The sequence below is a fragment of the Myxocyprinus asiaticus genome, chromosome 30 (assembly GCF_019703515.2).
Source record: "Myxocyprinus asiaticus isolate MX2 ecotype Aquarium Trade chromosome 30, UBuf_Myxa_2, whole genome shotgun sequence".
NCBI lineage: Eukaryota > Metazoa > Chordata > Actinopteri > Cypriniformes > Catostomidae > Myxocyprinus > Myxocyprinus asiaticus.
This window is the reverse complement of record NC_059373.1, coordinates 41,491,025-41,519,019: the sequence shown is the minus strand read 5'-3', so window position 1 is coordinate 41,519,019 and position 27,995 is coordinate 41,491,025. Positions and strand designations below refer to the sequence as shown.

The 27,995-nt window shown below is 38.7% G+C and overlaps 1 protein-coding gene across 11 annotated transcripts; it reads right to left on the bottom strand.

Moving 5' to 3' along the window:
- Positions 1–271: 271 nt before the first annotated feature.
- LOC127420712 (E3 ubiquitin/ISG15 ligase TRIM25-like) lies at positions 272–26,260 on the bottom strand. Of its 11 annotated transcripts, none has more exons than XR_007893852.1 (8): positions 25,591–26,260; positions 25,226–25,321; positions 24,896–25,129; positions 17,781–17,928; positions 17,601–17,648; positions 16,296–16,380; positions 8,036–8,729; positions 272–1,521 (listed from the first exon to the last, which is right to left on the bottom strand). XR_007893852.1 is itself a non-coding variant. In XM_051663207.1 (6 exons), exons 1-6 carry the CDS (start codon positions 26,173–26,175, stop codon positions 10,226–10,228), a joined length of 1,635 nt encoding a protein of 544 aa, XP_051519167.1. In that variant the 5' UTR covers positions 26,176–26,260; the 3' UTR covers positions 9,382–10,225. The 11 variants fall into 11 exon arrangements, 3 of the variants coding, with proteins under 3 accessions (XP_051519167.1, XP_051519169.1, XP_051519168.1); XR_007893851.1 differs by lacking the exons at positions 272–1,521; positions 8,036–8,729 and adding exons at positions 10,677–10,749; positions 11,047–11,117; XR_007893850.1 differs by lacking the exon at positions 272–1,521 and having other exon boundaries at positions 5,449–8,729.
- Between the last annotated feature and the right edge of the window lie 1,735 nt (positions 26,261–27,995).

Genomic DNA, 27,995 nt, shown 5'->3' with positions numbered 1-27,995 from the left:
CTTCCCACCCTCAGCATAAACTCTTTAAGCTAATGCCATCAATAGTGCTGGGTATCACCAGCCAACACACAAAACATATTGCGATACATCATGATATCATGATTCAATTTAGTTTAATTTGCTTAATTGAATAATATCAATTAATTTGGGTATAATTCAGTTATAATGTCCATTTTGCTTACATAAATTATAAAATAAATTCTGTTTCAGCTAATGCTGTAATTCATTATACAGGGGACCTTCTAACAAGTTAAATTACAGACATACAGGATCAAATTACAAAATTTTATTGTTAGTTTTCCATCATTTTCATGACATTTTAGCTTTTATAAAAATATAGTCCATGTATTACATTAATAAACATGATGTATTGAAATTGCATGTATTATATTGCATTTATACAGTGGATATAAAAAGTCTACACACCCCTTTTAAAACAGCAGGTTTTTGTGATGTAAAAAATTAAAGATAAATCATATCAGAATTTTTGTACCTTTAATGTAACAATTACAACATATGCAATGCCACTGAAAACCAAAGTGACACATTTCACATAAAAAAAAAAAAACTTAGAATAACCTAACTGCATAAGTGTGCACATCCCTGAACTAACACTTAGTTGAAGCACCTTTTTATTTTATTACAGCACTCAGTCTGTTTGGATAAGAGTCTATCAGCTTGGCACATCTTGACATGGGAATATTTTCCCACTCTTTTTTGCAAAAACATTCCAGATCTGTCAAATAGCGAGGGCATCTCCTGTGTACAGCTCTCTTCAGGTCCTCCCACAGATTTTCTATAGGATTCAGGTCTGGGCTTTGGCAGGGCCATTCCAAAACATTAATCTTTTTTTGCTGAAGCCATTCTTTTGTTGATTTGGATGTGTGCTTTGGATCATTGTCATGCTGAAGGGTTAAAGATCTCTTCATTTTCAGCTTTCTAGCAGATGCCAGAAGGTTCTGTGCCAAAACTGACTGGTACTTGGAGTTATTTATGATTCCCTCCACCTTCACTAAAGCCCCAGTTCCAGCTGAAGAAAAGCAACCCCAAAGCATGATGCTGCCACCACCATACTTCACTGTGGGTATGGTGTTCTTTTGCTGATGTGCTGTGTTGTTTTTTCGGCAAACAAACAGTACTGTGCAAACATTTTAGGTACTTGGGGAAAATGCTGCATAGTGAGGATGTCTTCAAAAATAATGCATAAATTGTTTTCATTTATCAATTAACATCACACAAAGTCGAGTAAACATAAAAAAAGCTAGATCAATATTTGGTGTGACCACCTTTGCATTCAAAACAGCACCAATTCTCCTAAGTATACCTGGACACAGTTTTTCTTGGTTGTTGACAGATAGGATGTTCCAAGCTTCTTGGAGAATTTGCCACAGTTCTTCTATCTAGTTCGGCTGTCTCAATTGCTTCTGTCTCTTCTTGTAATCCCAGACTGACTCAATATTCAGTGGGGGGCTCTGTGGGGGCCATGCCATCTGTTCCAGGGTTCTTCTATTCTTTTCTATTCTATTTGCAAAAGAAATGTTTGGAGTCTAAAATGGTATTTCCTATTGACACACTAAAGCTGAAAATATAAATAACCATCTTAGGACAAATGTTTTTGTGAGCATCTTATTTGCCTAAGACTTTTGCACAGTAAAATATACATCACCTTTTACAATTTTGGGCAAAAAGTTCAATCTTGGTCTCATCAGACCATAACACATTTTTTTTTTTTTTTTTTGTCAGAAAAGGCTTGGTCTTGCCACCCTGCCCCATAGCCCAGACAGATGAAGAATACAGGAGATAGTTGTCACATGTAGGGAGCAACCAGTACTTGCCAGAAAGAGCTGCAGCTCCTTTAATGTTGCTGTAGGCCTCTTGACAGCATCCCTGACCAGTTTTCTCTTTGTCTTCTCATCAATTTTGGAGGGACATCCTGTTTTTGATAATGTCACTGTTGTGCTATACTTTTTCCACTTGTTGGTGACTGTCTTCACTGTGTTCCATGGTATATCTAATGCCTTTTTATGTATTTATTTATTTTTAGCCCTCACCTGAGGGATACCTTTCAACAGTGAGACTTTTTCAAGCCAACCTAATTCATATTTTTGCCCGGGCCTAGATCCAAATGCATGAGAGTGGTCCAGCATGTTTGTGAGAGAAATTGTGAATCCTGCAGGATCAGTTTCAGTCTCTTTTGTGCCTCTTAGAAGCATCTTGAACTGCACTGAAAATATCACTATACATGGATCTAAGTATCAATACAATATAATGAGAAAAAGTATCGTGATATATCGATATTTGATTGTATCAACAAAGCCCTAGCCATCAAACAGGCAATACCAGTGTGTGAGAACAAGGACCACCAGACTAACAAACAGTTTCTTTCCACAAGCCATCAGACTCCTAAATAATCCTCACCCGCTCAACACCAGTTTCATGTACAACAGTTAAGAGAAGACTCAGGGGTGCAAGCCTTATGGGAAGAATTGCAAAGAAAAAGCCACTTTTGAAACAGAAAAACAAAAAGAAAAGTTTAGAGTGGGCAAAGAAACACAGACATTGGACAACAGATCATTGGAAAAGAGTGTTATGGATCTTAACCCCATTGAGCTTTTGTGGGATCAGCTAGACTGTAAGGTGCGTGAGAAGTGCCCGAAAAGACAGCCACATCTATGGCAAGTGCTACAGGAAGATTGGAGTGAAATGTCACCTGAGTATCTGGACAAACTGACAGCTAGAATACTAAAGATCTGCAAAGCCGTCATTGCTGTACGTGGAGGATTTTTTGATGAGAACTCTTTGAAGTAGTTTAAGAAGTTCTGACATTTTTTTTCCAAATTGTAATAGTAATTTTTCACATTATTAATGTCCTGACTATACATTGTGATCAGCTGAATGCCACTTTGGTGAATAAAAGTACAAATTTCTTTCCATAAGAGCAAAATCTGTACATTATTCCAAACTTTTGGCTGCCAGTATATATATATATATATATATATATATATATATATATATATATATATATATATATATATATATACACACACACTGGCAGCCAAAAGTTTGGAATAATGTACATAAAAAAGGTAATTATGCAGGAATTAATGCAGGACAAATGATTAGTACTACATTAACACTTTAGTTACTACGATTAACTAATATGGAATCATGATTAACCAATCAGTAAGTAATAGTGAACTGATGAGGTAGTCCACTGTTAGGTAATCAGTAATTACTGAATTTGATTTGCCTTATTGAGAACTATCAACTACTGACACTATGGCTAATTTAAAATAACTATTAATTAATTACTAATCAAAACATAAACAGTGTCTAAAATGTGAATGATTATGTTTTTATTGTGAACATGATCATGAAATGCACCTTCAGAGAAACATGCGCCTCATGTGTGTTCTTTGCTGGTATTATATTATTAACATAACAGCTCTCTAAATCATGACTACAGTGTCTGGTATAGTATCATAGTCAGCTTACAGATGTATATGCCCAACATGTATATTCCTTGGGATATCTCTTCTGTTCATAACAAATTATTAACTTCGGCAGGTTTGATATTGCTGGAGGTCTTTTTAAAATAATTTTGGTAACCCATATGTAATGAGTCAAGTGTTACCACATAAACATGAATTACTAATTATTTTAAAGTGAGGGTCATAGTAACGCATTATTAATTAATGAATACACACTTGAATATGCACAACATTTTTTATTACAAAACATATTTAAAATGATTATTCATAGATACTGTAGCTTAATCTTACAAGAAGTGTTAAATCTTATGTAAAGTGCATTTTTATTTCTGAGTAACTTAAATGGATCCGATGAAAAAAAGTATGAGTGGTCTGGTCCATCAAGCTTCTAATCCAGTCAGGGTTCACCATATTCAGTGCTCGCACTGAAACGTCTCGGTTACGTACGTAACCTCGGTTCCCTGAGACGAAGGGAACGAGACATTGCGTAGCTACGCATATGGGAGTTCCTTCTTACATAACCTAGTTGAAGCCTCTTTACAGTAACGCCAATATTCTAATATTGGCTATGGTGTTTGAGACCCGACTCTTTTGACACAAAACTGTCCGCTATAAAAACAGGTGCACGAACACCATTTCTTCAGAATTTCTGACTGAGAACAAGGAGTGCATCACTCGTGCCTCAAGAACTCTGCTTGTAGTGTGGCTAGCTTTCGCAATGTCTCATTCCCTTCATCTCAGGGAACTGAGGTTACGTACATAACCGAAATGTTCCCTTACGACTCAGTACATTTGACATTGCGTAGCTACGCATATGGGGAACAGAATCCCATCACGGCGCACTACACAACATAACTTCCCTGAGGAAACATGGCGCCGCAGTCTTGTGGGACGGCGACCGACATGAGTATGCCACAGTGAGTGATCCTCGTGTTGGCCAGGAGGAGAGTACTCATAACGAATATATGAACAATAGTCATATTGGATGAATTAACTCCTTATGAACCCAGTCGGGAAGGGAGTTTATTTATAATGAAAGTGCTTCCGACTTTATGGTAAATTATAATGGCCTGAATGCAGGTGGTTGTGCAAATGATGGGGAGCATGTACTTAAAGGGAAGGGCATAAGTATATACAGTTGTGCTCAAAAGTTTGCATACCCTTGAAGAATTGGTAATATATGTACCATTTTTAAAGAAAACATGAGGGAGCAGGCAAAACACATTTATTTTATTTCTTATGGGATTCATATTCAACTGTAGGTGATAACAGAATGGCACAATCATAAAACAAAACATGGCAACAAAGAAAAAAAAAAGAAATAACCCCTGTTCAAAAGTCTGCATACCCTTAGTTCTTAATACTGTGTATTGCCCCCTTTAGCATCAATGACTATGTGCAGTCTTTAGTAATAGTTGTCTATGAGGCCCCAAATTCTTGCAGGTGGTATAGCTGCCCATTCGTCTTGGCAAAATGCCTCCAGGTCATGCATAGTCTTTGGTCATCTTGCATGAACCACACGTTTGAGATCTCCCCAGAGTGGCTCGATGATATTAAGGTCAGGAGACTGTGATGGTCACTCCAGAACCTTCACCTTTTTCTGCTGTAACCACTGGAGGGTCAACTTGGCCTGGTGCTTAGGGTCATTGTCGTGCTGGAAAGTCCAAGTGTCTCCCATGCGCAGCTTTCGTGCAGAAGAATGCAAATTGTCTGCCAGTATTTTCTGATAACATGCTGCATTTATCTTGCCACAAATTTTCACAAGATTCCCTGTGCCTTTAGAGCCCCCCCCCCCCAAAATATCAGTGAGCCACCACCATGCTTCACAGTAGGGATGGTATTCTTTTCACTATAGGCCTTGTTGACCCCTCTCCAAACATAGCGCTTATGGTTGTGACCATAAAGCTCTATTTTGGTCTCGTCACTCCAAATTACAGTGTGCCAGAAGCTGTGAGGCGTGTCAAGGTGTTGTCAGACATATTATAACCAGGCTTTTTTGTGGCATTAGTGCAGTAAAGGCTTCTTTCTGGAAACTCGACCATGCAGCTCATTTTTGTTCAAGTATCGTCGTATTGTGCTCCTTGAAACAACCACACCGTCTTTTACCAGAGCAGCCTGTATTTCTCCTGAGGTTACCTGTGGGTTTTTCTTTGTATCCTGACCAATTCTTCTGGCAGTTGTGGCTGAAATCTTTTGTGGTCTACCTGACCTTGGCTTGGTAACAAGAGATCCCCGAATTGTCCACTTCTTAATAAGTGATTGAACAGTACTGACTGGCATTTTCAAGGCTTTGAATATATTTTTATATCCTTTTCCATCTTTATAAATTTCCATTACTTTGTTACGCAGGTCTTTTGACAGTTCTTTTCTGCTTCCCATGGCTCAGTATCTAGCCTGCTCAGTACATCCACGTGAGAGCTAACAAACTCATTGACTATTTATACACAGACACTAATTGCAATTTAAAAGCCACAGGTGTGGGAAATTAACCTTTAATTGCCATTTAAACTTGTGTGTGTCACCTTGTGTGTCTGTAACAAGACCAAACATTCAAGGGTATGTAAACTTTTGATCAGGGCCATTTGGGTGATTTCTGTTATCATTATGATTTAAAAAGGAGCCAGACAACTATGTGATAATAAATGGCTTCATATATCACTATCCTTAAATAAAAGACAGTTTTTCTGCATGAACAGTCATATTTTCAAAACCAATGCCAAAATTTCACAATTTCTGCCAGGGTATGCAAACTTTTGAGCACAACTATATATATTTGGCCAATGAATAGCAAGTGCTCTAAACAGAGAGGACTTGTGAAGAAAGAGACATTACGTCTAGGTTGTAAAAACTTGCAAATGTGTTTTGAGAGGACCATCCTGCTGCAAAACATATATCTTGTAAGGACACACCATTTGTCCATGCACATGAGGAGGCCATGCCTCTAGTTGAGTGTGCTTTAACACCAATTGGGCAAGTCTTATCCTGCGACTCATAAGCCAGGGTAATTGCATCGACAATCTAGTTAGAGAGCCTTTGCTTGGAGATGGACATTCCTTTTGTGCATCCTCCATAGCATATAAAGAGCTGATCAGACAGTCTTAAATGGCAAGTACGCTTAACGTATGCATGTAATGCCCGCACAGGGCATAACAAATGCAATGACTGTTCCTCATCCGAATTAAATTGAGGAGGGATGAAGGCCTGAAGGTGAACCACTGTTGAAAGTGCCTACAATGGGCGTGCAAGCATCGGAACTGGACCTTGGAGCAGTGGAAGAAGGTTGCCTTGTCCGATGAGTCCTGTTTTCTTTTACATCATGTGGACTGCCATGTATGGGTGTGCCATTTAGGGAAGTGATGGCACCAGGATGCATTGTGGGAAGATGACAAGCCGGTGGAGGGAGTGTGATGCTCTGGGCAATGTTCTGCTGGGAAACCCTAGATCCGGCCATTCATGTGGAAGTCAATTTGACACGTGCCCCCTTCCTAAACATCCACATAATTCACATGATTTTAGGACCACAGTGACTCTGGCCATTCCCATGGATTTAAGGGTGCCACAGGAGGCATTTTACTGTGATTCTCACATTCCTCACAGAGTTCCGACTCCTTTTTAACTTCCTTCCCTCCTCCAAAATCTGGCTTAACCAGTATGCAATTTACATGCAAGTCTAAGCTGGTTAATGCTGGTTAGTTCTGGTTTGGTGCTGGTCTAGGTGGTGGACCAGCATAGCTATGCTTTTCACCAGCAAAACCCAGCTGGTGAAGTTGGTTGACCAGCATGGTCTTTCAGGTGAAGCTGGTTTAGCTAATTAAAAAGCCTGGTAGGGTCACCAGTACCCATTTTTTGCAGGGTTGTCCATACCAGGCCACCAAAAATATGAGCGAGTCAGTCCTTTCATCTTACACATTCCTGAGTGGAATTTGGCACCATCACTCTGGCTCCCTAGAGCACACACCCATCGTGCACACTCAGTCCCAGTTTTCTTCTGTGGTAAGGCCTGAGCTGAGGGTCAACAGCTGTAGGCCATCCCTTCAACACAAACTCACATACTTGAGGCAGTATTACATTCTTAGCTGTACAGCTCTTAATTTGGGCGGCACTGACATACTCAAACTCCAACACCAAGACTTGATCTTATTTACAGTACTTTCCTCCTGCATCACTTAAGGAATGGGCAGTCTGCTTAATGCAGCCACATTTGTATGATTCTCTTTTGATTTGTACACAATGGTATACACATAGGCACTCATCAGTAGGGCCCATCTTTGAACTTGAGGTGAACCCATTTGTGGTATGGGTTTATTTTCACAGATTGACTCCAAGACAGGATGCATTCAATCTCTCAGATAGAGTCTGAGTAAGAGATAACCATCAGGTTCGAGTCCAGATCATGAGGTACCTGTGTCAGATCTAGGATTTCTACAAGGCATCCACTTGAGCTTTTCCCCACAACCATTTAGTGTCTTTTCCCAAGAGCTTGTGCAGGGGAGCTATAAGGCAAGACAAGTTGGATAAAAACTTCTTACAGTAATTTAACAAACCTAAGCAGGCCTTCGGTTCCATGATATTTGTGGGACATGGAGTTTCCACCAGAGCAACGAAGGCACTGTACAATTTCACAGCTGGCGACCTGCAAAATGGATGAATGGAGGAAAATTCCACTTGCTAAACTTAACAAACTTGTGTCTTCAATGCCTACACATTTAAAAAATGTTTTTAGAAGAAATGGTGATGTTGCACATTGGTAAACACTTGACTGTCTCAACTTTTCTGGAGAATTTTGCAATCATCATCTCGCAATCATTTTAAATGTGTACATTAAAAATATATAATTAAATTCACAAGGTAAAACATCAAATACAGTGCTTTCAATATAAAACAGGGTGAATAGAATTGACAAATCACTACTTTTTGTTTCATTAGAATTTCCATACTGGCCTAACTTTTTCAGAATTGGGGTTGTAGATGTTTTGTATAAATCGTGTTTATACATGTGTATATATAATGTTACTGTTTTACCAAACTAAAGCTTCTTCAATATGTATCTGAATCTAATACTGTGTAGATATAGGGGGAATAGTTCTGTCAGAAAAGACTCAAGATTTTTTGAATTAATATGAATGTAAAGATACTTATATCAGTTGGTGTAAGCCCCATCCTACGGTTTAGCGCTTAGATACTTGCTTGAAGAGTCAAATCCTGCCGGAGCTTACCCTTCCCAGGACCGGACCTAAACTGGTGATGATGGGGTGGTGGGGGGTGAAAACAATGAAAGTATGCAAAAAATAAGAGACAGCTGTTCAGGCTTATAAAGCAGAGGCTGTATAGTGATTGGATGAGATGCCTAATAGAATGAATCCAATGATCTTCTTGCTAGAACTATGCTTACACTTCTATTGACAGGGCTAGGATTTGTCAACATATGCAAATACTTAAAAGATTTATAAGACTTATATAAGACATTTAAGTACATACATCTTCAAAATAACCACTACAGAAAATGGTACTCCAATTTTGTGTATTTAATCACTTTGAAAACAAAACAAATCACCTTGAACAAAAATGTAAATCATAAAAAGTCATGATAAAAAAACATACATTTCAATTCATAAGCATACATACCCCTTGCGGAATCTGCAAGATGTTTATCGTTTCAAGAAATAAAAGTGATTGTTTTTGATTTAGTATTGTCCTGGTTAAACTATTAGACAAAACATACATTTACATATATTCCGCAAGACAACCATTACGAATGGCTAAAAACACTCACTGATGCTTGTGGAGGAAACACACAGTATTAAGAGATAAGTGTACGCCACATTATAAGAAATATAATTTGTGTAAATTCAGTTATTATTTTGTCTTGTGGAATATACTTAAATATCTGTTTTGTACTAAATTAAAAACAACAATTGTATGACCTCTTCATTTTTTTTTTTTTTTTTTTTTGTAGATTCATAAGAAAAGGCATACAGTACAGTATATAAACTTAAGCAATTTTTTAAAACATATTACATGTTAGATCAAAATATCTCAAAATCTATTACTGGGGGCCTGGGTAGCTCAGTGGTAAAAGACGCTGGCTATCACCCCTGGAGTTCGCTAGTTCGAAACCCAGGGCGTGCTGAGTAACTCCAGCTAGGTCTCCTAAGCAACTAAATTGGCCCAGTTGCTAGGGAGGGTAGAGTCACATGGGGTAACCTCCTCGTGGTCGCTATAATGTGGTTTGTTCCCGGTGGGGCGCATGATGAGTTGAGCGTGGATGCCGCGGTGGATGGCATGAAGCCTCCACACGCGCTATGTCTCCGTGGCAATGCGCTCAACAAGCCACGTGATAAGATGCGCAGGTTGATGGTCTCAGACGCGGAGGCAACTGGGATTCATCCTCCGCCACCCGGATTGAGGCGAATCACTACGCGACCACGAGGACTTAAAAAAAGGGCACTGGGAATTGGGCATTCCAAATTGGGAGAAAAAGGGGAAAAAAATCCCCCCCCCCCAAAACAAATATATATATATATTATTTAAAGCGGTTATGACACTCTTTCATAACTTAGTATTTTCTCACTTTTAAAATCATTAGATTAATCTGATGTTATTTCAGTTACAGAAGTAGTATTGATTTAATGATTAGAAAACAAGGCAGATCCAAAAGCACCTCATGGTTTCTAGTTTATCATGCAGCTTTTAATGCTGTGATATGACAGTATTATGTGTAGAATCTCTATTATCTATACTGTTAAATCAGACAGTGTCATTGATCCATACACCCAAAATCCAGGATATAGAGGCTGGGTGAATGTGGTCTGGATTCTGTGGATGAGGGTCATTGTGTCAGAGACACTGTAGAAGCACAGAGTTCCTGCACTGTGATCAACATACACTCCTATTCTACAGGAGCTGCACACTACAGGGAGATCAGTGTGTTTGTTATTGTGACTGAATGAACATCTGGAAGATGAGCAGGACAAACTCCAGGACTGATCATTATACCCAAAGCCACACTCATCTCCCTCTCCCTTCCTGCTGATGCTCTTATATGACACTGATATAAACACACTCCCAGTCCATTCAATCTCCCAGTAACAGCGTCCACACACACTCTCTCTACACAACACTTGAAGATAACTATCAAATCTGTCTGGATGATCAGGATACTGCTGGATTCTACCAGTGTAAGTAGCCACTTTGTTTCCCTCAGATAGACTGAGACATTTATTCACTGTGTTTGGATCCAGAGTGAACTGATGGGTATCTGATGGAGACAAAACACATTTAAATAAGCAACTATGAATTTTTAATCTTTAAGAATAAATATTGGCTTGACCTGTTAGAGCTGTGACAGGATGATTAGTGCATTTGCTCTTATAAAGAGCCCTTCTCTCTGCCTACTTTCATACTGAAGGTAAAAAGCCCCAAAATAAAATAAAGATCCCCCCTGTTCAATGTATTAAATAATGTGTCATATATCAAGTAGTGCACTTCAACACGATCACACAGGAAGTCGGTATGTTGTTTCCAAGAGTTCTGGTACCACATTATGCTGACTCACCGACAAGCTTTGGCTGCCGTGTGTTTTCCTTCCCCTGTGGCGAGAATGCGTTTGAGACCTGTGTTCGGATCCTGTGTTGAAACCAGAAAGTAATCGTGTTCACATAATCAGTGAAATCTGCAATTCGGAGGTTGCATTTTCCCTCTAACATTACATTACTCTTCTGAAGGTAAGGTTTAGTTTTGGGGTTTGGGTGTACAGTTTATAAAATATGCATTCCTCTTCACTGTATTATAGCCTGTACAGCTGAAAACAACTCTCTTCAGGTGGCCCACCGTGGACATTTTACCGTTTTACCACTGGGGGCAGTGCTTTGCATTTTGATAAGCACAGACCGATTTTAATTAAATAAAAGTCAAACTACTATTTATAATTTCACTGTGAGATCAGTCTGGTCGCTCAGCATGTCAACATATGCTCCCTGAAGTTTACCTTAGGATCTATGCATTGTATCACGCAGTATTCGTCCTTGTTTTAATTGGGAGCATTTGCTTTAAGTAATTGTGTGTAGCAGATTTTCCTATTCTGTTTATGCATCATGAAAACAGCACAACAAATAAGTCACATCTGTTTATATGTAACTATGCTGCAAATATTACAAATAAACAGCTTTTATTATGTGAGTAAAACAATATGCCTGTTGTATCCCATTCATTCATTAGAAACTGTCTATCTATGGACATTTAATTGGCTCTCTAGGACAGATTTCTCTGATTTCATCCTCTTGGATGAGGGTCACTGTGGGTTAATTTCTCTCTACAGCTGTGTGGCTACAGAGAGCAGTCTAGCAGAAAGCGTTAGAATGTATCTGGGCATGTAAAAGGTTGCATCTGTACCTCTAAAGCTACCACTTCACTCGAACGGCCCACCACTCCTTGGTAGCACTGCTGTTCACAACAGAAACAGGCCATAGGCCATTGAGGCTACATCGCTGGAATGTACAACTCTGCCAATATACTGTAACTAAAGCCTACAGTTCACTTCAGGCTGTGATAATGTTGTGGCTGACCTACTCTCTCACTCCATTTCCACTCCAGCCCCATTCACAGGCATTAACCAGACAGAAACTGATATTATTCAAATGTTACATACAGCCCTTAGAGCCACTGTCTTATTACAGGAGCTCAAGTCTACTTCCAAACAGGATCCTGTCCCTTCCCAGTTCTGCTCCCAACCCCAAATGCCCCTGATACCTCCCCTTGTTGTCAAAGCCTCTGTTTCCCACCAGCAGAAACAGATGAAGCAATGATTCAACAAAACGAAATGTTCCAGGGTGCCGGACATTACCGTCACTGACTGGTTTAGAGTTTGCAGGCCCCACAGGGAAAATAAATGGCCTCATTCTGGTCCTCTCCTCAGAAAATCTTCCATCGCCAAGGCCTGGCCTCTTATCTCCTGAATGATGGCACCCGCTTGCATTCCAATCGCCTCCGAATGTTGCCCACACAGCTTTTGTTCGTCATACCCACACTGTGGCAGGAGGCTCCCATGCCTCAGGCAGCTATGCAGGCCATAAGGAGCTTAAGAGCCTTGGGGAAATGGCTTGCCTGGACCTGGTCTGGTACTTGGGACATTATCAGGGGACTGTGCACCATGAAAGACCCAACTGAGCTGGAGACCACAGGGGACTAGATGGAGCTGAAGACTACGGGGGGATCCGGTGGACAACAATGAGACCACTGGAGATCCGGCGGAGCATGGCCTGGTGAGACTGGCCGTGGAACGTGGCCTGACATGACAAGCCATGGAGATTTGCCTGCCGTGACTGGCTCCGAGACTGATGAGACCTCTGGCACTGGCTCAGAGATGGATGAGACCTCTAGTGCTGGCTCCAAGTTGGACAAGACCTTGTCCATAGCAGGCGTGGGCACAGGCTTTTGGTCCATGGCAGGCATGGGCACAGGCTCGTGGTCTGTTGTAGGTGTTGGCACAGGCTCGTGATTTGTGGCAGCCATAATGGCAGACTTTGGCATGGTGACTATAACGGCAGACTCTGGTGTGGCGTCCATTATGGCGGATTCTGGCTTGACAGCCATGACAGTGGATTCTGACAAAACAAAATCCTCAATAGGATGATCCCCCTGCCAGAGATGGATTAGCTGAACTGCTGAGTTCATGATGGGTCATGTATTCTGTTGCTTTCATTCGCCATACCCACACTGTGACAGGAGGCTCCCACACCTCAGGCAGCTATACAGGCCACGGACTCTACTCTGCCCCTGCCTCCAGCTTCCCCACCTCACCTGCCACAGAGTTAAATTAAATCCAAAAACATGAAAGTAGCAAAAACATAAACATAAACTATGACCAAATAGACTATGACTAAAACTAAATCTATGACTGAAATCGAATAACAAGAATCATGGAACAACATTACCGGAGCAATACACGACAAAGGACCAAGGCAAACCTGAGGGCTTAAATACATGAAAGGCTAACAAGATAATGAGACAATTAAATAAGAACCAATGACAGACCAGAACTAACAGACAGGACAACAAGGCTAATGAACCAAAGCATGTTGACTAATCAACATGATGGAACATGAAGGTCACGTGACAGAACAAGGCAAACCACATGACAGGACAGGAAAAGGAACTAAGACATACATGAACTATTCTTCAAAATAAAAGACATGACATAATAAAAGACATGAAATAAAACTTACAGCAAAAACAGATGCAACAATCAGTACTGTCTGAAATGTTCATATCTGTGCATCATTCATTATAACTTATTAGATGTTCATAGGATTTATTTTATTTTATTGCTGGAATGTTTTATATTATTTCTCTTGCCAGTTTACCTAAATCTGTCCTAAGTTTTTGTGTTCATGTCAGACTGAAACCACATTACATGTGAAGTTGTAGACTTTTGCATCTTCATATTTTGTAGAAAACTATGACACTTCTTAGGGTAACACTTTATTTTGATTGTCCCCTACAGATATTCAACTGACTATAAGTGACTTATCAACTGACTTGCTATAGCTAGTAAACAGTGTTTCAACAAACATTCAGTAGACTTTCAGTAGCCTGTATATAGATCTCTATTAATGACCTACTTACATTTATCAACTGACTTGCTATAGCTAGTAAACAGTGTTTCAACAAACATTCAGTAGACTTTCAGTAGCCTGTATATAGATTTCTATTAATGACCTACTTACATTTATCAACTGACTTGCTATAGCTAGTAAACAGTGTTTCAACAAACATTCAGTAGACTTTCAATAGCCTGTATATAGATCTTTATTAATGACCTACTTACATTTATCAACTGACTTACTATAGCTAGTAAACAGTGTTTCAACAAACATTCAGTAGACTTTCAGTAGCCTGTATATAGATTTCTATTAATGACCTACTTACATTTATCAACTGACTTACTATAGCTAGTAAACAGTGTTTCAACAAACATTCAGTAGACTTTCAGTAGCCTGTATATAGATCTCTATTAATGACCTACTTACATTTATCAACTGACTTGCTATAGCTAGTAAACAGTGTTTCAACAAACATTCAGTAGACTTTCAGTAGCCTGTATATAGATCTCTATTAATGACCTACTTACATTTATCAACTGACTTGCTATAGCTAGTAAACAGTGTTTCAACAAACATTCAGTAGACTTTCAGTAGCCTGTATATAGATCTCTATTAATGACCTACTTACATTTATCAACTGACTTGCTATAGCTAGTAAACAGTGTTTCAACAAACATTCAGTAGACTTTCAGTAGCCTAAATATAGATCTTTATTAATGACCTACTTACATTTATCAACTGACTTACTATAGCTAGTAAACAGTGTTTCAACAAACATTCAGTAGACTTTCAGTAGCCTGTATATAGATCTTTATTAATGACCTACTTACATTTATCAACTGACTTACTATAGCTAGTAAACAGTGTTTCAACAAACATTCAGTAGACTTTCAGTAGCCTGTATATAGATTTCTATTAATGACCTACTTACATTTATCAACTGACTTACTATAGCTAGTAAACAGTGTTTCAACAAACATTCAGTAGACTTTCAGTAGCCTGTATATAGATCTTTATTAATGACCTACTTACATTTATCAACTGACTTACTATAGCTAGTAAACAGTGTTTCAACAAACATTCAGTAGACTTTCAGTAGCCTGTATATAGATTTCTATTAATGACCTACTTACATTTATCAACTAACTTACTATAGCTAGTAAACAGTGTTTCAACAAACATTCAGTAGACTTTCAGTAGCCTGTATATAGATTTCTATTAATGACCTACTTACATTTATCAACTGACTTGCTATAGCTAGTAAACAGTGTTTCAACAAACATTCAGTAGACTTTCAGTAGCCTAAATATAGATCTTTATTAATGACCTACTTACATTTATCAACTGACTTACTATAGCTAGTAAACAGTGTTTCAACAAACATTCAGTAGACTTTCAGTAGCCTGTATATAGATTTCTATTAATGACCTTCTTACATTATTGTTGAGAACATCAGCTCATTAAAAGGTCATTAATAAAGATCTATATACAGGCTACTGCAAGTCTACCGAATGTTTGTTGAAACACTGTTTACTAGCTATAGCAAGCCAGTTGATAAGTCACTTATAGTCAGTTAAATATCTATTTGGGACCATCAAAATAAAGTGTTACCCTTCTTAGTATTCCTGACTTGTCACAACCTACTGTAATTCTCAACTAGAATATATGTTATGTTCCAATCTGGCATCCTGCAACTCTTTTGACTGGAAGTGGCGGCTCTGGTTCCATTGGGGGCGGAGGGGCTTAATGGTCCAGAGGGGTTGCTAATAAAATAATAAAATTGTGAAATAAATCCATAAACTGCAGCTATAAACTCATATCTAAAACAACATGCAGTTTCAGCCATCTAACATTGGTTAGATACAGCACAGCTCCTAAAAAATATGTGCTGTGCAATAATTTTTCTCAATGGTATTCCACTTTGCCCAGCTCAAGACACAGTCACAAATTGTTTACTGATGTTAGTAATATACTAGCTCATCTACTGCCAGCTATGACACTCCCTAATAATACTTTATGAACAAACACACAAAGTCAGCCAAAAGAATGGCTGATTTTGACTGTGGAAATGAACGATTCTCTTGTTACTCGTCGCTTGTTTCTCATGACAGAAGAAGCACCAATCATAGCTATATCCGTTTCATAAAAAACATTTAAAGGATTAGTTCACCCAAAAATTAAAATTTTCTGATAATTTACTCACCCTCAGGCCATCCAAGATGTATCTGAGTTTCTTTCTTCATCAAAACAGAATTGAAGATTTTTAGGATTTCATTTCAGGCCTCCACCTTTAAACAATGCAAGTGAATGTACTCCATTTTTTGACGGTCCAAAATGCATATTTAGGGTGCATCAAAATAATCCACATGACTCCAGGTGACAAATAAAGTTCTTCTGAACTCAAACAATTGATTATTTTTAGAAACAAAACAATACTTGTATACTTTTTAACTACAAATGTTCTCTGTGACTTGCGCTCATGAGAGTGATGATGTAAGCTCGTTGGTAAGGTCACGCGTCACGTGGAGGAGGAGTCAGGAAGCACGTCATTGTTTACAAGAGAAGGAGCGCTGTACAAAAGTTTAATTGTCTTTGCTGTAGATTTGTATTTGTATAAGTATATTGTTCAAAATGAATCATTTGGTGTGTGTATCCTGGATGCTTCAACCTTCAGAAACCCCAAAGAAAATGCATGGCAGGAAACATATGAACTTTTCATCGATTGCCAATACATGATCATGAGCGATTGACCAATCACATTTGACTGTAATCAACTGGTTAGTTCTTTTCAGTACAGTCTGAAATCGCTCCCTATTCCCTGTAGCATTCACTATAAAGATAAAATACTGTAATTACACAGAAAGCCGAACTAGGCAGCATCCATCCATCTATCCGTCCATTTTATCTTATGTAGGTTCGTGGGGTGAACTAGGCAGCATAAACTTTCTTTATTTCAAAGTGAGCTATCTTTCCCTTCAATCTCGCATGCTCCGCTCCGTGTCAGTTGTGAGAAGGCTTGTGTAATATGACACAGTCACATTGGGTATAAATAATGATAATCGATTCTTAAATTCCGTAATCGATGCATCGAAATTTCTTCGATAGATAGATGCACCGCGATGCAACGATGCATTTTTGCACCCCTAATATTCAGGTGTGTATGTACCTGTTGTGAATCTGCCAGAAATTCTGCATGATAACTTATTCTGCGCACGTAAGTATGCAACTTGTTTGCAATTTTTTGTGAATGAGACACAATTTATTTCACATTAGGGGTTAAAAAGATATCAGAAGTCATGGATGTTTTGATTCTCACTTTATATCTGTTAACAGCCTGATTGTGTTTTACCACAGAATGCATTTTAACTGTGTATTTCACAGAAGTCTCACGTTATAAGTAATTAATGTGAACACTGATCATGTTTTCTTTTACTTTCAAAAGTTAAATGTTCTAGATGAAGTTCCTTTACACACTCACTTTGCATTTTGTGTTTGTTTAGTTACTTACACAGTAGAAACTCCTCTCTGGTCTTGGGAACAATGTGGATGTGTGTGACTGGAAATCAACAGACATAAACAGTGTAAATCTCATGAGAAGATAATTTTTTTTTCTCCATTCCTTAAACATTTCTAATATGCTCTATGATTAGATGATGCATGACCTATTTCTGAATCGCCAGAACTTTACCAGATATCTTTTTTATCTCCTTCTGGCAGAAATCCTCCAGTTGGACTCTCAGCTGACACACAGATTCTCTCATGCCATCAAATGAGCAAAGGAAACTGGCAGTGATATTGTCTGAAGATTCAGGAGGTGCAGAGAGTGACTGAAAATTCTACAGGAAAAAAAACCAGAAACAAATGAAAGAAACAGAAAAAGCCTGCTGCGCGCCTAAAGGGGCGGGGCTCAAACATCATTGCCCTTAAGAAGATTGGCATTATTGTACAAGGGTTTAAATTAGGTCCTTGAGGAAATTACTTTCCCCATAGCAATGTTGAGTAGACTGAATTGAAAGGGAACGGCAATTTCTTGCACTGTTTTCCAGCAATGGTGCTCCCCAACTGCAGAATCTACAGCCCCACGGCAAAAGAAAACATATTTTCCTGAGTTGTGAATGTCCGTCTGCAGTCTGAATAGAATGTCGGTGAGATAAAAAGACTGTATACTGAAAAAAATAAAAAATAAATGGCAGGTACGTCTTTGAAATGAGTTTGTCCTCGCGGGCAGAACACAACAACATCCAGCGCGTGTATTTCGATTCACAAACAAGTGACTCTTATGAACCGATTTTTTTTTTTTGTGAATCAAAACAGACAGAGCAACCAGTGTAATCCAACAAACAAATGACTCTCATGAACCGATTCTTTTTAGTGAATCAAAACAGGCAGCGCATCCAGTGTAGTCAAAAATTACTTATTAACCGGTTCTTTAAATAAATCATTCAAAAATACTGACTAATTTTCCTTATGCCAAGCTGTATTTAAAGATACATATTTGCAACAAGATGTTTTTGTAATATTATTTTATAAAAAAGCATTAAAACATTATATTTCTCAGTGAATAATCAGAGTATTGGCAAGTAGCATGTAAACGGGATTGGAGGTTTGCCCAAATAATGTAAACATCTTAATCTAATTATTCCTTATTCTCTGATTATTGCAGAAATCAGAGTAATGGTGTATATATAAACATAGCCGTAGTTCACTCTAAAAGGATTATTCAGTGTAAAATGTTGAAGATTAGTGGACAGGCAGTCAATTCATTAAGTGATGAGCTGTTTCCTCACAAAAGCAGTTTATTCAGCAGCATGCACCGATCAGCCACAACATTAAAACCACGTGCCTAATATTGTGTAGGTCCCCCTCTTGCCACATTCTAAGATGCTATTCTTCTCACAATTGTACAGAGTGGTTATCTGAGTTACCATAGACTTTGTCGAATCAGTCTGACCATTCTCTGTTGACCTCTCTCATCAACAAGTGTTTCCATCCACAGAACTGCCGCTCACTGGATGTTTTTTGTTTTTGGCACCATTTGGAGTAAATTCTAGAGACTGTTGTATGTGAAAATCCCAGAAGATCAGCAGTTACAGAAATACTAAAGTCATGCAGGTGTGGGTCAGTAGCTTTAGTTAATGTTCACATCAACCATCAGAATGGGGAAAAAATTTGATCTTTGGTCTATTTAACATCCGCTCGCTCACCAACAAAGGACCCTTAGTATACGACCTTGTGAATGATCATAAGGTTTTTTTATTTTTATTTGTTTTTATTTTAGAATGCCCAATTCCCAATGTGCTTTTTTTTTAAAGTCCTCGTGGTGGTCACCTCAATCCGGGTGGCGAAGGACGAATCCCAGCTGTCTCCACGTCTGAGACTATCAACCTGCGCATCTTATCACGTGGCTTGTTGAGCGCGTTGTCACGGAGACATAGCGCGTGTGGAGGCTTCACGCCATCCACCGCGGCATTCGCACTCAACTCACCACGCGCCCAACCGAGAGCGAACCACATTATAGCTATTACGAGGAGGTTACCCCATGTGACTCTACCCTCCCTAGCAACCGGGCCAATTTGGTTGCTTAGGAGACCTGGCTGGAGTCACTCAGCATGCCCTGGGATTCGAACTAGCGAGCTCCAGGGGTGGTAGCCAGCGTCTTTACCACTGAGCTACCCAGAACCCCGAATGATCATAAGTTTGACTTTTTCTGTTTAACAAAGACATGGCAACAACAAAACAATTTTACACAACTGAATCAAGCAATCCCCCCCGGGTTTGTTTACATTTGTCAACCTAACATCTCTGGCCTGGGGGGTGGTCTTGCGATTCTCTGTAATGAAAAGTGGAAGGTATCCTCGATAAAGGTGCCTTTCCATAATTCGAGTCCAACGCTTTACAAATAAACGGGTCAACACCTACTATTCTAGCCACTGTGTATCGTTCTCCTAAGCTGGATACTAATTTCTTAAGTGAATTTTCTTCATTTTTAACTTTTTTAAGTTCTTTGTCTCATAATGTAATACTGTTAGGGGATTTTAATATACACGTGGATAATCTGAATTGTGCCCTCACAAAGGACTTCCTATCATGTCTGGACAGCTTCGGACTCCAGCAGTTCATTGATTTTTCTACTCATACCAGAGGACATACTCTTGACCTTGTATGCTGTTCTGATGTAACTCCTATTAACTGTACTGTATCAGATTTATCTATATTGGATCACAAATTAATATCTTTCAATGTTGATCTACCGGTATCGAAAGTGAATGTATGTCGTGACATCTCATTTCGTAATATTAAGAATATTGATTTGTCTGTGCTCTCAAATCATCTTGATATTCTATTAATTAATGAAAATGTAACTACTCTTGATGAACTGGTCTCCCATTACGACAGTCTTCTAAATACCATGGACATTCTAGCTCCTTTAAAAACACGTACTGTTTATTTTTCTCATTCTGCACCTTGGTATAGCCCTGAATTACGTCAGCTTAAAGCCCATGGTCATCGCTTAGAACGTCTTCATATCAAAACCGGTCTTAATTTCCACAAAAGTATGTATGATGACCATATGTTATTATATAAGGAATCTCTTCTTAAGGCAAAATCTGACTATTATACTAATCTAATTAGGTCTGCTGAGGGCAATACTAGAACTCTCTTCTCTACTGTAAATAACTTTCTTCCATCCTCTGACACTCTTCCAGCTCACATGCAATCTACAGCTTATTGTAACACTTTTCTGACCTTAAGGATAAAATCTCTAACATTCACCAGCAATTGAATGCCATGAGTAATGTAGCTTGTAGTTCACTTTATCCAATCTCTCATGAACCTCCCCAAACTAGTTTTATGAGTTTTGATCTCCCGACTGATATTGAAATATCCAATTTTATTCGTAATTCCAAATCATCTACTTCTCAGCTAGATCCCCTCCCCACATATTTGGTTAAAGCTTGTTTACCCTCCCTGCTCCCCATTATAACTAAAATTATTCACTCATCTCTTATTTCTGGGTGTGTCCCATCATCTTTTAAAACTGCTGTGATTAGTCCTATACTGAAGAAACCTGGTTCAGACCCACAAATACTTGAAAATTACCGACTCTCCAATTTACCATTTCTTTCAAAATTTTTAGAAAAGATAGTTGCTTCTCAGGTCCACACACATCTTCTAACTAATAACCTTTATGAACAGTTCCAGTCAGGTTTCCGCTCACATCACAGCACTGAAACTTCTCTGGTCAAAATCACTAATGATCTGTTAATCTCAGCTGATGCAGGACTTCTGTCTATACTCATTCTTCTTGATTTAAGCGCAGCCTTTGACACTATCTCAGACAACATCCTTTTAGAGAGATTAGAATCCATTGGTATTAGTGGCACTTCTCTTGCTTGGTTTAAATCTTATCACTCTGGTCGCACTCAGTTCGTTAAATTGAAAATTTTCATTCACAGTGCTCTCCGGTTACTACTGGTGTTCCACAGGGATCTGTCTTGGGCCCTTTATTATTTATAATCTATCTTCTACCTCTCGGCTATATTTTTAGGAAATTTGGAATCCACTTTCACTGCTATGCAGATGACACCCAGCTCTATCTGTCCACCAAGCCAAATTCTTCTTTCCCACAGTCTTCCTTTCATAACTGTTTACTTGAAATACAGTCATGGTTTTCTTGTAATTCTCTCAAACTCAATAGTAATAAAACTGAGGTTCTTCTTGTTGGTACTAAGTCTAATCTTGCCAAATCAAAATGTTTTGCTCTGACCACTGACAATTCCACTGTCCTTCCCTGTTTGAAAATTAAGAGTCTGGGTGTCATTCTGGATTGCACTCTTTCTTTTGAAGCACATGTAAATAATATTACCCGGTCTGCTTATTTCCACTTGCGCAACATAAATTGTCTTCGCCCCTCCTTCTCAACTCACAGCACTGCCACTCTTGTACATGCTCTGGTAACGTCCCACTTGGAATATTGTAATTCCCTTCTATTTGGTCTACCACAAAAACGTACATAAATTACAGCTGGTCCAAAACTCAGCTGCATGGATTATTTCACAAACCCCTAACTCTGTCCATATAACTCCTATTCTCCAACAACTTCACTGGCTTCCTGTTAACTTTCATATTGATTGCAAGATTCTGTTATTGACCTTCAAGGCTCTTCATAGCCTAGCACCTTCCTATTATCTCGATCTTCTTCATATACAGTTGTGCTCAAAAGTTTGCATACCCTTGGAGAATTGGTTAGATATGTACCATTTTTAAAGAAAACATGAGTGAGCAGGCAAAACACATTTCTGTATTTCTTATGGGATTCATATTCAACTGTAGGTTATAACAGAATGGCACAATCATAAAACAAAACATGGCAACAAAAAAAAAAAAAAATGAAATGACCCCTGTTCAAAAGTCTGCATACCCTTAGTTCTTAATACTGTGTATTGCCCCCTCTAGCATCAATGACAGCGTGCAGTCTTTTGTAATAGTTGTCTATGAGGCCCCAAATTCTTGCAGGTGGTATAGCTGCCCATTCGTCTTGGCAAAATGCCTCCAGGTCATGCAAAGTCTTTGGTCGTCTTGCATGAACCACACGTTTGAGATCTCCCCAGAGTGGCTCGATGATATTAAGGTCAGGAGACTGTGATGGCCACTCCAGAACCTTCACCTTTTTCTGCTGTAACCACTGGATGGTCAACTTGGCCTTGTGCTTAGGGTCATTGTTGTGCTGGAAAGTCCAAGAGAATCCCATGCGCAGCTTTCTTGCAGAAGAATGCAAATTGTCTGCCAGTATTTTCTGATAACATGCTGCATTCATCTTGCCATCAATTTTCACAAGATTCCCTGTGCCTTTAGAGCTCACACACCCCCAAAACATCAGAGAGCCACCACTATGCTTCACAGTGGGGATGGTATTCTTTTCACTATAGGCCTTGTTGACCCCTCTCCAAACATAGTGCTTATGGTTGTGACTATAAAGCTCTATTTTGGTCTCGTCACTCCAAATTACAGTGTGCCAGAAGCTGTGAGGCGTGTCAAGGTGTTGTCGGGCATATTGTAACCGGGCTTTTTTTGTGGCATTGGCACAGTAAAGGCTTCTTTCTGGAAACTCGACCATGCAGCTCATTTTTGTTCAAGTATCGTCGTATTGTGCTCCTTTAAACAACCACACCATCTTTTTCCAGAGCAGCCTGTATTTCTCCTAAGGTTACCTGTGGGTTTTTCTTTGTATCCTGACCAATTCTTCTGGCAGTTGTGGCTGAAATCTTTCTTGGTCTACCTGACCTTGGCTTGGAATCAAGAGATCCCCGAATTTTTCACTTCTTAATAAGTGATTGAACAGTACTGACTGGCATTTTCAAGGCTTTGGATATCTTTTTATATCCTTTTCCAACTTTATAAAGTTCTATTACCTTGTTATGCAGGTCTTTTGACAGTTCTTTTCTGCTCCCCATGGCTCAGTATCTAGCCTGCTCAGTGCATCCACGTGAGAGCTAACAAACTCATTGACTACTTATACACAGACAGTAATTGCAATTTAAAAAGCCACAGGTGTGGGAAATTAACCTTTAATTGCCATATAAACCTGTGTGTGTCACCTTGTGTGTCTGTAACAAGGCCAAACATTCAAGGGTATGTAAACTTTTGATCAGGGCCATTTGGGTGATTTCTGTTATCATTATGATTTAAAAAGGAGCCAAACAACTATGTGATAATAAATGGCTTCATATGATTACTACCCTTAAATAAAAGACACAATTTCTGCCAGGGTATGCAAACTTTTGAGCACAACTGTATATTCTCCTACCCGCACTCTTAGATCCTGTTTCTCTCTCTCTCTTGTGATACCTTCGGTTTGTCTGACTTCTATGGGGTCCAGATCCTTTAGCAGTGCTGCACCACATCTATGGAACTCTTTACCACCTGTTATCCGTAATTGTGATTGTCTTTCCACTTTCAGGTCCCTCCTCAAAACCCACATTTTTAAATTAGCTTACTACAAATAACTCTATGTTATATGCAATGCAAATTGATAATGCAAATTTTTATTTGTGATTTTAGATTTTTATTTATCTTTTACGTTCTTTTATTTTAAACTTGATTATGTCTGTAAGGTGTCCTTGAGAGTCTTGAAAGGCGCCTATAAATAAAATGTATTATTGTTATTATTATCTTAGTGATTTTGACCATGGCATGATTGTTGGTGCCAGACGGGCACGGAGGATGGAAACGTCTTGTTGATGAGAGAGGTCAACAGAGAATGACCAGACTGGTTCGAACTGACAAAGTCTACAGTAACTCAGATAACCACTCAATTGTGGTGAGAAGAATATCATCTCAGAATGCTATTCTGAGATGCGGGTTGGCGCTGTTTTGGTGGCACGAGGGGGACCTACACAATATTAGGCAGGTGGTTTTAATGTTGTAGCTGATCGGTGTATGAATGGTTTCCTCTTTTTTTCTCTTCTTTTTTCCTCATGTTCTATGTTTCAAATGGATTTTTGAATAAATCTTATGATGCCCACGAATTACATGCATCATTTCTTCGCATGGTTAGGACAGCGTGGCTAAGAGAGGAAGATGAGCCACTATACATACTTTTAATAAAAGGTGGCTATTCCTGTCACAATTGAAATCACTGGTCTGCCTAATTTCTTAACCCTCTTTAACAAACCAAGATTGGTTATGTAAAAGTTAACCTGGCACAGAACATCATATCTTCTCGCTATTAACACATACTCCACACCCACATGTGTTATCAGTGAGAGCTACAGTAGTAAAAGTTTTCTCAAGTTATGTTACCTGTAGGAAAAAGATGTGATCATCTGTGTGTGAAAGCTGCTCAAGCTCAGCATCTCTCCTCCTCAGATCAGCAATCTCCTGCTTCAGTTGCTCCAAGAGTCCTTCTGCTCGACTCACTGCAGCTTTTTCTTGATCTTTGATCAGCTGTGTTACCTCAGAGCGGCTTCTCTCAATGGAGCGCATCAGCTCAGTAAAGATCCTCTCACTGTCCTTCACTGCTGTCTGAGCAGAGCGCTGTTACACACACATTACAATCACACAGTGAAAGAGCTCCAGCACTGGAAGAGAGTCCCAACTGAGTCTCAAGCTTCTCTTCTGCTCAAAACTCACCTTATGAGACTTCACAGCCTCTCTCAGCTCCTCAACATCTTTCTCTCTCTGCTGGATTCTCTGCTGGATTTCTCTCTGTGTCTCCTTCAAGTCACTCTATTGAACAAAGAAATAACAGTACACCTGAGGGATATTACATAAAACTAAATCAAAATTAATTAAAGTGTCCTTCTCTAACAGTGTTCCTTATTAAAACAACCTTTGAGATCTTTATGTAAAATTAGGATACAAACTAAGTCCTCACATATGAAGGGGACATATAATACTATATGGCACAACATGATGGTGAGTAGGCTAAATGATAGCAGAATTTTTGAATTTTGGGGTGAACTATCTCTTTAACACATAGCTTATTCAATTCATACCTCTTTCTCTATCCTCTCTGCTGCTGTGGAAACAGTGTCATGGTTTTTATGTTCATCCATCGTACACATCATACAAATGCAGTGCTGGTCAGTACGACAGAAAACCTCCAGAAGCTTCTCATGTTGACGGCAGATCATCTCCTGAAGTCGTCCAGTTGCATCAGTCACTTTGTGTGGTTTATCTGAGCGAAATTCCTCGTGACGCTCAAAATGATTTTGACAGTAAGATTCCAGACACACCAGACAAGACTTGACAGCTTTGTGTTTTCGTCCAGTACAGACGTCACACTCCACATCTCCAGGTCCAGCGTAACAGTGAGCAGGAACAGCAGCTTGGAGTTTAGTCTTCTTCAGTTTCTCCACCACTTCAGCCAGCATGGTGTTTTTATTTAAAGCAGGTCTAGGAGTGAAGGTCTGTCTGCACTGAGGGCAGCTGTAGACATCCTTCAGATCAGCCTGATTCCAGCAATCTGTAATACAGTTCATACAGTAACTGTGTCCACAGGGAATGGCCACTGGATCCTTCAGTAGATCCAGACATATGGGACAGATGAACTGGTCCTCTGAAAAACTGGCTTCTGCCATTTCACTGCATGTAGCCTACACACCAATAGAGAAAAAACATACAACAGCTCAAGAACAGCTTAAGTTTCAGTTTCCCTCAACTGAGTTTCCTGGTTCTGTGTTTGAGAGACGTGTGCAAAACAGGACTGCCTGTAAAATCACAGATAATCAAAATTCCACTAGATGTCAGTGTGATATAGAAATTTGAATTAATCGAAACCCGTAATTCTTTTACTTGTTTGAAAGACAAAAAAATGTATTATAAAAAATATTAATGTGTGTGATGCTTCCAGTTAAAAGTTATTTTGGATAGAATTTGATTAGCCTTATATAGCATTGAATACTGAATTAATAAGATTTACCTAAACACACATATTTACAAAAACACAGATAAACATATTCACTTACCAAGACTCATGCACAAATGTGTTCACATTTATTCTTATCCCACTTTTAAATATTGTAATATATTTATCAATGTTAGATTCATCTAATGAGCTGTTTTGGGGTCTTTCCTACAATTTACAGCTTTGTAACTTCAGTACAATAAAACACACTTTTACGAGTATCTTTTTTGTTTCACCAATATAGATATTATAAATCAAACGAGTCAAACAAAATGACTTTAAAAACCCCCAGATGTGGGCAGGGTGGACAATAACAGGGTGGACATTCAGTGGGTTTATGTTCTGTGAATGATATCTAGTCGACATATTATTAAATTGTTAACATTTTAAAGTTACATGAATTTCCCCTTTATCTTCCCATTACAGTGTGGACAGGGACATTCACAGGGGGGTGGCCTGGTGGGCATTTGCACAATTTTGTACAAATGTGCACAGTTGTAGCAAATATTTTGCATTTTTGGTTTATGTTAATCAGGTAGGCTATTTTGTTAATCGGTCAGGGTCTCTGGACCTTCTTATAATTTATTTCATTACAAACTGTCACATATTTCTCTTTTTGCACTTATGCCATCTATCTATCTATCTATCTATCTATCTATCTATCTATCTGTCTATCTATCTATCTATCTATCCATCTATAATTATCATTACCTAAACATTGGGAAATAATGTAAGTGTTATAAATTAAAGCTATAATAATAACAACAGGAATGATTACATATACATAACAGTTCAAATGAATGCACAGATAAAATAAACAAAAATAATAATAATAATAAATCACCTTTATTACATAATCTTAAATAATTGTAAATTATTGTGTATTATATGAAGCATTCTTTCATATCAGAAAATGTAAATTCTTACGTCCTCAACATCTGTAATGGCTGCAGCGCTATCTCAGTCTGTCCCTCACTATAAAATATCCAACTAAGACAGAAAAAAAAAAAAAAAAAAAAACCCGAATCATTTCAATGGACACCTTTAACATCTCCATCAGATTCACAATCAAATATCAACACATGCTTAATTAACATGATTAATTATTACATACAAACATTCAAAGGATAAATGTAATCAAGCAATAATGTAAATAATATGAATCTTACTTATTCTTTTACTCGTACACTGTCCTTTTGAACATGAGCAATCATCAACAAACTTCTACAGCGTTTAATGTTGTTGTGCAAATGCGCCGCTGCATTGCTTTACGTCTATACACCAACTACTCAATTTACGCTGCAACGCATATTGTGTACTACAATGACTCGAGTGGCGCTTTTACTCGCGTTGCTCCGCGATTGAAATTGGAAGAATTCTGAACACTCACAACATGATCATCCTCCAGCACACAAGGTGAGGTTTTGTATGGCAAGCCATTTTAGCTTTTATTCATTCGCAGGATATGAATTGTTCATATCAACAATTCAATTT